Here is a 13044-nt window from a genome sequence, read left to right as displayed (position 1 = left end):
GTCACTGGTAGGAGAAGACTCCCACTTTCTTATAAGGAAGAGAAGACTCCCTAGCCTCACCGATGTGGGATGCTCCTGCATTGCTACAGGAGCGGTGGGTTTAAGGACGAGGATTTGACCTGCCGAGGGAACACCGAGTCTGCTGACCCAACAAACACAATAAGAATAACTACTACACGAAAGGTAAGAAATAAAAAAACAGTTATGAACACAAAATGAACTGTTCGTAAACAATAATTCCATTATTATCAACACATTCAGAAACCAACCACTATTGAGAAATGCAGTTAGTCTACATATGCATACAATATGAACAGCGTGTGAATAGTAGTTCTTTCATTGTGAACACAAATCGACATATATGAAATCTTTCAATTAGTTATGAACACATGTGAAACATGTGTCAATTATATAACCATATGAAAGATGATGAACGACCCATTTGAATAGGTACGAACACATATGGTCTTATCGAGAGAGGTCTAGAACATATATGATCACAACATGAACGTATACATTGATACACATTTTGATGTTCACATGTTTACGTAATTGGATATTCAATAATGAGTTAACAAAAATCATGGGATTTTATGATTTTGTAACTCTCAATTAATTATATGGGAGTTACATAAAAAATAAAATTACATATGTACCCTTGTCATTAAATTCTAAGATGGATAGGAACCTATATATAAGATGGATTGTCAATGGTTGAAAATGGTTAACAAAGTTAACACAATAAACTTGGTTAACATTTGAACCAGGCTATCTCTCTCTCTCTCTCTCTCTCTCTTTCTATAAGCTTGAACCAATTAGGAGCTCAGATCGTCAGTTTTTGAGTCTTCGATGTCTTAGAGAGATTTTGAAAGGTCTTCCTATTCTTTGAGAGATTTTAGGGTTTCTCCCTTGTTCATGTTATTGTACCTTTAGATTTGTGAGTTTGTACACGGTATTAGAGCTCTCGATGTTCTTATAACCTAGAACGTGGTTCTCCTGGTGGCTTTTCATCTTCTTCGTCGTTCAAACGGACAACAAATTATTCTCTCCATGATTGTTTCTCCAGATCCGTTTGTGCAAATCGGGGTTTTCTGTCTCTGATTTTTTTCCTCTGCAAGTTACCTATTCTTTTGTTCTTTGTTCAGATCTGTCTCCCTTGGTTGTTCTTCTTTTCGATGAACAAACCCTTGTTGTGTTCAGGTAAGTGATCATGTGAGTCTTGTGTTGCTTTTTTCGGCTTGCATGTATTCTGCTGGTACAGTTTGTATCTTGTTATGAAAGATTTTTGTTCTTGTTTTTTCCAAGAACTTATATCCGGCCCTTTCTCTTCCCTTGGAGTGAGATCTCTATTCTTTCCTTTTTGGTCAGTGTTAAATCTTCGCTCTCTTGTGAGGATTGAATACTTTGTTGTTTGGGTTATTCCGTTTGTCTGGTTGTTGTTTGCTAACCTTTGTTTAAACTTTTTGTTATGGTACTGGGGTCACCTTTTGGTGTTCTCTCCTCTACTTTCTAGTTATCACAATCTCTGTAAGTCTTCTTTCCCTTCTTTGTAGGCAACAAGGTCACTGAGTCATTGCCCTTGGCCTATATGCAGGTTTCTATTTTATGATTGTAGGTTGTTTGTGTGTAGGTGGATACTTGACTTGACCTAGCACTTCTAAGTGTTTTAGGAATCTTGTTCTTTGCTATCCTATCTGCTTCTTGTTTGTTTCTTTTTGTTCTTGTGTTTCTTTTTGTGTGGCTGGATAGTAGGCTTAACCTAGCACCTTGACTGTTTTAGGAATCCAACTGTTTGCTATCCTGTTCACCTCTTGTTTTGTTGTTTATTCTCTTTCATTATGGCTGGCTCGAGTGATGTCATTGAGACTCGAGGAATATCCCAAATTGCAAAACTAGACTTTCGGGATCCCTTGTATTTGCATTCCAGTGACACTAGTGGAACCCCCATTTTAAATCTAAAATTAAATGGAACTGAGAATTATAGAATATGGGCTTGTGCTACAACCTTGGCTCTTGAAACCAAGAACAAACTTGGGTTTATTGATGGATCATATATTAGACCACACAATGATCTTGTTATTCTAAAACAACGGGACAGATGTAACTATGTTGTCCCAAGTTGGATTCTAAGTTCTTTCGCTGAGGATCTATTCTTGGGACAAGTTTTCTCAAAAGATTCCTCCAAGGTTTGGGAGGAACTGAATGAAACCTATGATAAGGTTGATAGATATATCACTTTTAATCTTTACCAAAAACTCAAATTTTGAATCAAAATGGATCTTTTGTTTCTGATTACTATCACAAGCTCAATTCCTTATGAAAATAATTTGATGCTCTTATTACTCTTCCCACTTGCACGTGTAATTCCTCTCACGATTTTTTAAGCACTCTCAATTAATAAAACTCATGTGGTTTTTAATGGGTCTTGATAATGTTTATCAACCAATTAGGAGTAACATTCTTTCAAGGGACCCTCTTCCCTCTGTTAAAACTGTTTTTTCTCTCATATCTAGGGAAGAGTCCCATCTTGGATCTATCAGAGATGTTAAAAAAAATCTCTATTTTCTTTATTTTGATGAATCTATTAGAGATGTTCTAATATTAATTTCTTGGTTAAAAATGACAACTTGGTTATACATATCATTGATTTTTTATATTTTATTAAAATATAAACTTTTCAAGGTCTGCCTTACGGCATCCAAGTTAAGAGAGATAAACTGAACTTCCACGTTTGAAACGTATCTTAGTGCCCGAAAGTTGGATAGGATGGCCTTTACGTAAGAATTATATTGCTCTCAAAAGAAACTGTAAATTAAAATTTTAATTCTTTAAACTTTTCGACGAATATATCCATCATAATTTGAATTATTTTCGAATAAAATATTATTCATCCGGCGGGATGAAAAATTAGAAAAAGAATTAAAAAAATTATGGCAGACAGATTCGCCAGAAATCCATCACCATTTCAAATTTTTGAATAATTATAATTCATCGACGAGATAAGAAACTAAAAAAAATTTAAATTTTCCGATGGACGGATCTGCCAGAAATCCGTCGGAAAAAGTGTTCTATTTTACCCTACCAAAACAACCGACTTAATGTACGCCTCCTCAAAAACAGAAACAGTCAGCGACCTCCTCCCTGTTGCTATTTTCGTGATTTTTGACCAGCGACCTCCTCCCACCGTCCAAACCCACCGGCGACCTCCCCTCCTCTGGCAAGCTCTTTCATCCATCGAATTTTCTCCATTTTTTATGGTATACCTTTTTTCACCCTTTTCCCTCTTTTAAATGTATGTAAATACATGTGTTTCAATTTTTGGTATGTGTTTATAAATTCATATATTTATGTGTATGTGTATGTAAGTTTTTTATAGGTATTTGTATGTAAGTTTTTTATATGTATGTGTGTAACATTTATTTGTTTAAATTATTGTTCTTGGGTAAACTCTTAGGTAAAGTTATGTAAATGTATGCAAGTTTTATATACATGTTCACAAATTTTTTGGTAAATTGTTGGGTAAAGTTATATAAATGTATGCAAGTTTTGTATACATATTGACGAATTTTTGGGTAAAGTTGTATACATGTATGCAAGTTTTGTATATATGTTCGTTTAAGAGTTCAGTAAGGATTTGAACTTTCTAAAGCATCCATTGCACACACACTTGCTAAACTCGCAAAGTTGCTTGTGTTAGGGCTTGTATTTTCAAATCTAATTGTTATATATTTCATGTTAGAAATGAGTAACCAATTGTTGGGCAAACGTTAGGGCTTGTATTTTCAAATCTAATTGTTGTGTATTACGTGTTAGAAATGAGTTGCCAATTGTTGGATAAACGTTAAAACTTGTATTCATAATTTTAATTCATGTATATTTCGTGTTGTAAATGGATTGCAAATCGGAACAAGATATATGAAAACAATATCAACAGGTTGTAGGACAAACAATTAATTTTATTTTGCTTCATAATACCACCATTTCCTTTGTTTATTTCAAAAATTCGAAACTACTGCAAGAAAAATATCATGTTTTAAAACCACTTACATTTTTTATAGCTTTATGATAATCTTAATACTTACCATTATAATTAACTTCATAAAAAAGTAAGTAACCCTTTATTATGAACAATATATTATATGTTTTATTAAAACACCACACTAAGTTGGATCACTATCACACAAATTTACTTTTAGAAAAACATATAGTATGAGGGTATTCAATGCAATGGTGGGTTTTGCAATTTCAATAGGAATTGATCATGTCAAAAGCAAGATGGACAATAAATACCACCACCATCACCATAACCTTATTATGTATATGTAATTCAAAGCATGTTTATATCTTTAAATTCTATTTGATCACACATATTTTCGTCAAGTTGTAGCTTTGTCTACGAATACTGATAGAGGATAGATATATAAATGATCAGATATGATATATATATATATAAACTAACAACTATAGACGAAAGCAAAAATGGTGTGACACCGTCTGCTGTGGAACTCTTCGATCATACCCAGAAGAAGAGGCCATGTACAAAGTCATCTTCAGGTAGCGGGTCACGATGGGAGTACGTGACTTCGAGGTGTAGCAGGGTTGCGCCAAGTTTAGAACACACACACACACACACACATATATATATATATATAACTTTAAACTTTATTTTGGGTTGTCATATGTTGGGGAAATGTTAGGATTATTTAAGTTGAAATGTTAGTGTGTGTGTGTGTGTATATATATATATATATATATATATAATCTACTTTGGGTTACCGTTTATTGGAGAGAGATTAATATTGTTTTAGTTAAAACGTTAGTATGTATATATTTATATATTTCTATCTAGCATGTGTTGCAATTTGTTGGGCAAATGTTATGATTTTTTAGTTGGAAAAGTCTCATTTACAGCCGTTATGCTATGGAAATTGACTTGTATAAACCACAAGTACCTATTCAATTTAACCAATCTCACCCGAAAGTACGGCGAGGATCTCTCGGCCTATCCCCTAGTTGATACCTACTTGTGGAAGAGGCGGTTGGGGGACCCAACAAAGGTTGTTTATTTGGGTTCGGGTACAACTAAGATCCCAATCTGGTCTTGACCGGGACATCCTCATAGGCGAACCCGAGTGGATCATCTTCTGTAGATAGTCAGGTGTATACCTCTTTTTCCTTTGATGTTTGTCTATTTCATTTATGCTTCTTATTAAAGATGCTAAGATTTTAATGTATTTCTAGTTAATTAATGATTTACAGTCCTAAGTTCAATAAATTCTCCGCCGAGAGGAAACCCGGAGGAGGGAAGATGAGATCCGGAAGAAAGAGTTTGTAGACGTGATGAATATGGTTAACACAATCTCAACAGTTTTCGTTGATCTCGCTGCAATAGATTTGATATACTTATTGTATTGTATTTATGAAATATTGTCACCCAATAATCGTACTCTAATTTATTGAAGAATTTGTATTTGTATATAATTTCGTTCGAATAATCATATTAGGTATTTAACTATTTATGTGTTTTAACAATTTTATTTTAATTTATAGGATTTTTATATTTCAGGATTTTAAATTAGCAGTTTTTTTGCTTTATTTTCTTGGAACAACTAAACTTTCGGCGAATTTCTATCGGAGAATCCGTCGATAAATTTTATTTTTTTTAAAAATATTTTATTGAAAATAAATTTTCTGGCGGATTTTTCCGACGGATTTTCGACATAAATTTCGTCATTAGTTATTTTAATTTTTAAGGAATAATAAAAACGGCTCTTAATTTGAATAAAAGTAGAAAATAAATTTAAATAAAATTACCGACAAATTTCCAAGTAAAACTAATCACATTTTCTAAAGCTGTTAGTTAGCTCGGAAAAAATTAGAAAATATCAAAAACAAATGCGAAGGATTTCTGGCGGCGTTATTAGCTGGAAAACACAAATCCGTCAGAAAATCCATCGAAAATTGCTTTTAGGATCGGGGGTTTTTCTGGTCGGCCAATCCACCGGATATTTGGTTTTCCAACAGATTTGGCTGTCATAAAACCCCATTTTAGTGGTGGATACATATTTACTTTATGTATTTAGAGGCGTAGGGACCTTCTTCTCCACCGCCACCTCTTTTGATAAACCCCGCCCCCCACCGTAGCTCTACTCCGATGAGAGAGCTCCGGTACACACCTACCATATCATTTTTTGCCTTTCTTCTCACCCTCAGTTTTCACCTCCACCCTTTCCTTCTTCCCACCACCACACAGGACCAAGAGGGAAGATGGGCGGTGAGGTGCGAGAGTTGAATTCCATGCTTTGTAATGCCCCGATGCGGGTTCTTGAGTAGGACGAGCAGTTTTGGTAGTTGAGTGTGGATGGTGGCAATTCGGTCAAATGCTTGATGATTTTGATTCATAATCATTTTTTCAGATCTCGGAGAGTGCAATTTACACCCAATGGTGCTCAATTAATTCATAATCCTTTTTTCAGATCTCGAAGAGTGCAATTTTGATTCATAATCATTTGGCATCTTAAATGGAGCAACTCATGGTCCGAGCGATTCTTCACGAAAAAGGCATTGATTTCGGATTTCATTCTTTGTCCATGTTGTGAGGAAGAGATAGAATCTCTCGAGCATTTTTTCGTCATATGTCCAAAGAGCTTTCAGTTATGGGAGAAAGTCTCCAAATGGTGGGGTTCGAGCATCTCGTCGTCTATCTGTCTAGATGATCTTATTGCATGTATGGAGTCTATCATCATTCGAAATCCAATTAAGATATATTTGGCAAGCGGTGATTTGGTGTACTCTTTACTCGATTTTGGTTCAATGGAACACTCGGACTTTTAAAGTGGTCGACAATCTATAAATCAATCACTTTTTCAACTACAACTTCTCTCGTTCAATTGGATTTCCAAGCGTGCATAAGATTTTGGACTCTCTTGGTCAGATTGGTACGGGGACCAAGGTTTTGATGGTTAACTCCTGCTCTCCTTTCTTGTTCGGGTCTTAACTAGACTTCGTTCTAGAGCGCTTTGTTTTTATTTTTTGGTGATGGTTTCTTTTGACATTGTTCTTAGTTGAGCTCTAGTTCGTTAGACTCGCTGCATTTTCTTGTTGTGTCCTTTTTGTTTGGGTTGTTTTTTTAGTGTGGATTCTTTTTTGCCTCTTACATAATCTTTGTTTGTTTTGGATGTTTTAATAAATTTAATGACAAGAGTAAATATGTAATTAATATCAAGGCAAATTAACTGTAACGACTATCTGTGCTACTTGGTGAAATCTGAAGTCGAGGAATTTGTTGGCATTAATCCAAACCATGTTGTAATTAATGTTTATTCATTTGAAAGCATGCTATGGAGGGAACAATCGGGAGAGATGGATTATACCCAAATAAGTTCCAATGGGAATAAATTTCAACACTCTTCCTAACCTATATGGCATTATAACACATTCTTGACATATTTGAGTATAAGAATACTTCAATCACAAATATTGATGATCTTGGAATATCTAAAACATTTGAAACTGAAAACCAACCTACTTAGTAAGTCACACAAACTGAAAAACAATAGTTTGTCACTCTATGCCACACCAAACAAGAGTAAAACAATATATAGAGAGGGGGAGAGAGATCATATGAGAAAAATAACCGAATAGAAGAATAAAAAATCGCTCGAATCACATTTGATTTTACATTAAAATCATGTGTAAAATTGTAGGTGATTCACGGCACTTTGGCCGCGATCTAAGGTTGTGAGCCACATCTCCCGTACACCCTTGCATTGCCCTTCATCCTTGCATTACCTGTTAGTGTAAAATCACATTTGATTTTTGCATGTGATTTGACCATTTTCATGTTCTCTTATTTGTTAATTTTTCTTTCTTGAACCTCCCTCTCCCTCTATTTGTATATATATATATATATATATATATATATATATAGAGAGAGAGAGAGAGAGAGAGAGCTTGGTTCAACTGTTAACCAAGATTATTGTGTTAACTTTGTTAACCAAGCTCAACCAATAAAAATCCATCTTTTATCTAGGTTTATATCCATCTCATAATTTAATGACAAGAGTAAATATGTAATTTTAGTTTGTATGTAACTCCCATATCATTAATTGAGAGTTACATAATTAAAAAATCCCATAATTGTTGTTGATTTACTATTGATCTTGTTTTTCTATAATATTGATTTATCTATCCATAATGTTCTTGAATTTGTGATTGTTATAAGAAACCCGATAGTAAAGTTTTCGATATCGTTCAAGCTAATATGGATAAACCCATTGGAAAACAACTCGACAACATTGGGAAGGTTACAATGGTTTACGATAACAATCGGACATTGAGTTTCGGAAGTGAAGACAATAATCAAAGCATTTGTATTGGTAATGGATTAATATGTTATTGTATTCGTTTTAATCGAAACTATGTTGATTATGACGTTTTTGTGTTTTTTATAGTTCATATTGTGTTGATAGCTTTTTCTTTAATTATTACTGCGAGCCCAATTCATATGTTCAAATGGAATGAGTTAATCGTCAACTTAATTTGTTATGTAATCCAATTCTGATAACCATTCGGCTCCATCAACTGCTTGTGATACTTGACCTGCCATACACTGCAACTAGTGTTCATATATATTCTAGTAGGGACATGAATTAAGGCATCTAATGAACTGTGTGTGTTCATATGAATTTTTAATCAAAATTATGTTGATTGTGACATTTTTTTGTGTTTTTTATAGTTCATATTGTGTTGATAGTTTTTACTTTTATTATTACTACGAGCCCAATTCATATGTTTAAATTGAATTAGTTCATCGTCAACTTAATTTGTTATGCAATCCAATTTTGATAACCATTCGGCTCCATCAGTTGCTTGTGATGCTTGACCTGTCATAGACTGCAACTAGTGTTCATATATATTCAAGTGTGTTCATATATGTTTTAGTAGGGACATGAATCAAGACATCTAATATAATTTATATTTTTTGTTAATTTATTATTGATCTTGTTTTTTTTATAATATTGATTTTTCTATTTATAATGTTTTTGAATTTGTGATTGGTAGAAGAGACCCGGTTGTAAAGTTTTCGATATCGTTCAAGTTATTATGGATAAACCCATTGTTCATAATTAATGAACTATTGTTCACAAGTATTCATATTGTGTTCATAGGTACACTAGTTGTATATCTCAACATCGGCTCGCTCCTGAATGTGTTCATAATGAAGGAGCTATTATTCACAAACTGTTCATATTATGTTCATGTGTACACTAGTTGTATATTTCAACATTGGCTCGCTCCTTAATGTGTTCATAGTGAAGGAACTATTCTTAAAAAGTGTTCATATTGTGTTCATGTGTACAGTAGCTGCATATCTCAACATTGGCTTGCTCCTAAATGTGTTCATAATGAAGGAACTATTGTTCACAAGCTATTCATATTGTGTTCATATTTGTTTTTTCATATTTTTCATTTCGTGTAGCATCTGTTATTATTATGTTTATATTGTGTTCATAAATGTTATGCAGTTCAAGTTCATATATATGTCAAATTTTTTTCGTATTTGACACAATGGTTCATATATTTATATATATATATATATATATATATTTGTGTGTGTGTGTGTGTATGTGTGTGTTCATATGGTTCTTACATTAATAAAAATAATATGATTTTTTAATTTTGCAACTCCTAATTAATGATATGGGAGTTACATAAAAAAAATTACTTAAATACTCTTTTTCCCTTTGTTTACATATGTTTTTTGAAATTGTAAATTTAAAAAATTAATTTTTTATCATGATTAATCACAACCATTTATTATAAAAATTAATGGCCAAAATTGATTAACAAACTTAACACAATAATCTTAATTAACATTTGAAACAACCCATTAAATTAGTCTCTTTCATAAACAACGGCTCCAGATTTCATCTGTAGGATTATTTCAGGTTGGAGACGCACCTGATTACAGTGAGGAAGACTGATTTGATAGGGTGTGCCGTGTTTGTCCTCTTGTTTTGTTCCATGTGGTGAAGTGTACGATTTTCCCCATGCTTCGTGGGTGTTAGAGTCAAATGATGTATTGCTCCGTTTTCATTTTTTCCAACTCATTTCAAATAGAAAACGGATGGGTGGGTTTACACCCCACCTATTTAGGATTTACACCCCACCATATTACCCCTATTATACCCCCTTTCTTTTTTCTTTTCTTTTTTTACTTATAATCATTGATCAATAATAGCCTTTATTTATTTACTTGTAATCATTGTTCACTAATAGCCTTTATTTATTTTCAATTTTTTAAACTGTTGTTTACTTTAGGTAGGGTTTAGCTTATAAATTATTTTTTAAATTATAAAACCATTAATTTTTTATTTTAAACTATTTTTTTAATCTAAGCTTCTCTGGGTTAAAACGATGTAAATAACCAATTTTTAAAGATTTATTTATTAAAAGTATGTTCACATACTTAATTAATCAAATGACAAATTGCATGAAAAAGTAACATACTTTAATTTGATTTTTATTTTGGATAAAATACTTTCAAAACTTCAATTTTGCTACCTAATATGTATCATTGGATTCTTGGTGATAACTTAAAATTAAACAAAAAAGTAAAAACATATAACAACTATAATAACAACTTTCGTAAATAGAGAGTAAAGATTACAATCACGAAAATGTTACATTTGTCGACTTGAATACATGTCTTCCCATGCAGATGCCCTATCAATCCTATACCTCCTCCATTGTGGGTGAGTTGACGGTATTGGATAACCTTCTTGTAGCAATAGATTAATGAAATGACTCCCCCGCACACGTGCAACAACTATGGGGCCAGTTGATTATGACTCATGTGGACCAGACCAAAGCGGAAAGCACGTAGAACTACCTATCATGGAAATGAATACAACCGGTCTCCTATAAAATGAGGCGATGACTAACCCTGTATATGGCATAGACATCCATTTATCCATTGGGGCAAAACCAGTTCCCGAAAAATCCACGGTCTTCCAAATGTAATTAAAGCCTATAGGAGTCAATATATCCATGTAATCTTGCTCATGATACGTTAACTCTTGTAACAACTCTTGTCGAATTGCAGGCCACATATTTTTATCGAGACCAAGGCCGACGGCAATTGACCGAAATCCACAGTTTCCATCACCTTTGACATTATTTAAACGTCTGATATAGCGATGAAAAATATTTGGAATATGATCGAGTAAAGGGTTTGTCACAGGTTCTTGGTTTAAGTTTGGGACTTCCATAGTCGGCTCTTCATTTTAATCCACAAACAAACTATGTCTCGCCTGCTCCTCATTTAGATCTGGGATCGGATCGCAAGCACACGGTAACCCACAACTGCTATGTAGTTGACAACCACAAGTTGAGGAATCTAGTTGAAAACCATTCGACCGACTAATCTCTTTCACCATCAAATCAAGAGCTTCATTTGAGACGAAACCCCGTAGTAAACTCAAGCATGGTATATTGTGTTTGTGATAACAAGAAATTTCACTTCTCCCAAAACTTTCTTTGATTGCCACGATTTGTGACTCTACGATCTTATTAATACAAACAACAAATTTATCCAGAGTGTAACTTTGATGATACATGTAATTCTTGAACTTAGCATGTTGGCTCTCAACTCTGTTCGTAGTGCGATTTCCAAAGTTCAAACATTGGTCAATCGAAGCAGAGACAAAATGGTTTTTATATTTGTCCAACCAGTTATCATGTATGTAGATTAAAACACCTGAAATGATATAAAATTAAGTATTATATAAATACTTGATATAAAATTAAGTATTATATAGAAAAATAAATAATGTAAAAGACTTACGGGGGTATTTTGACAACACTGTTCGAAGTTTCTCATAGTTTTTCATGTACGGCATCCACGTTGGAGAATCTATAAGTAATTTCCACGCCGATTGAAAAAGGTTCCAATCATGTTGCGACCTAATAGTTTGTTTGCAATTCTTCAAAATATTTTGACCGATGTGCCATCTACAAAGTAAATGATTGGCGTGCGGAAAAACTTTTTCGCACACTTTCATGAGAGCCAATTCTCTATCCGTTACTATAACACGTGGGTGCATGCACTCATTTAGCGTCACCTTTAGCTGCTCCAACGCCCATTTATAATTGTCCATATTTTCTTCAGTTATAAAAACAAAAGCTATGCAAAAGGTTTTGCTGGTTGATGTTACACCAACGATCTGAACAAAAGGTATATTATATGTGTTTGTCTTGTACATGACATCAATAATCAACACGTGTGGGAATGCACGCCATATTTCATAAGATGTAGGATAAACAAAAAATAAAGCTTGCAACTCGTTTGTAACTGGGTGTGTATAAGGCTGATAAACATAACGATGAATATCCAAAAGTGACATAAGAACCTGCATTGGTGTTTTCCCGCATTTCTCGTGCTTGCGAATTTTCTTTTGTGCATCATATATCGTCGGGAGTGTTGACAAGTTAGTCTCATCTCGATCCTTTAACGTTGATAGAATTTCACGTGGTGGCACACTCTTCGACGTCAAATCTTCTACCAAACGAAATTCATCATCAGATAACCRTCTTGCGTATKSATGACCYTCTAGATTCACTGTAGGGCGATGGTTATGTTGATCGCATACCACTCTTATCGTCCAATAATGATGTTCCAGTGAATATTTTGCTACCAACTTAAATGGACAATTTGTCTTTTTGGAACTAGTATTTGTATTTGATCCTGATCCGCTAGGTTTACCACCACGGTCACACATAAGAACCAATTTATTCGTGAGACCATTTTTGCATTACTTTGATCTTTTTGTGACAATGACATAACCAAGAGAGTATGCCGTATTTTTCACCCAATTCATCATATCTTCACGAGACATAAAAACCTACAATTAAATTTATTTTTTGTTAATGCTGAGGTGACAAGTATTAATTTCACTAAAATAATATAAATACTTATTATTTATGATTTATTGTACCTGATCGGTATAAAATGGTGATGTCCATGTCGAAAATTGAGCATCT

At 33.6% G+C, this 13044-nt stretch overlaps 2 protein-coding genes across 2 annotated transcripts in view; both read right to left on the bottom strand.

Annotated features, from left to right (window-relative positions):
• Window positions 1–11273, bottom strand: part of LOC112515187 (probable terpene synthase 6) — a 24351-nt gene extending 13078 nt beyond the window's left edge. Inside the window, exon 1 of the mRNA XM_025121860.1 lies at window positions 10948–11273. Coding sequence (XP_024977628.1) covers window positions 10948–11273 — 326 coding nt within the window. The remainder of the gene's footprint in view (window positions 1–10947) is intronic.
• Window positions 11274–11288: 15 nt separating this feature from the next.
• Window positions 11289–12782, bottom strand: LOC112515186 (protein FAR1-RELATED SEQUENCE 5-like). The gene is made up of 2 exons (XM_025121859.1): window positions 11849–12782; window positions 11289–11761 (listed from the first exon to the last, which is right to left on the bottom strand). The coding sequence occupies exons 1-2, from the start codon at window positions 12780–12782 to the stop codon at window positions 11289–11291; spliced, it is 1407 nt and encodes a 468-aa protein (XP_024977627.1).
• Window positions 12783–13044: the final 262 nt, after the last annotated feature.

This window comes from Cynara cardunculus (genome assembly GCF_001531365.2).
Source record: "Cynara cardunculus var. scolymus isolate 2C chromosome LG 7, CcrdV1, whole genome shotgun sequence".
In the NCBI taxonomy this organism is placed as follows: domain Eukaryota; kingdom Viridiplantae; phylum Streptophyta; class Magnoliopsida; order Asterales; family Asteraceae; genus Cynara; species Cynara cardunculus.
This window is presented reverse-complemented; position numbering and strand designations above follow the sequence as displayed.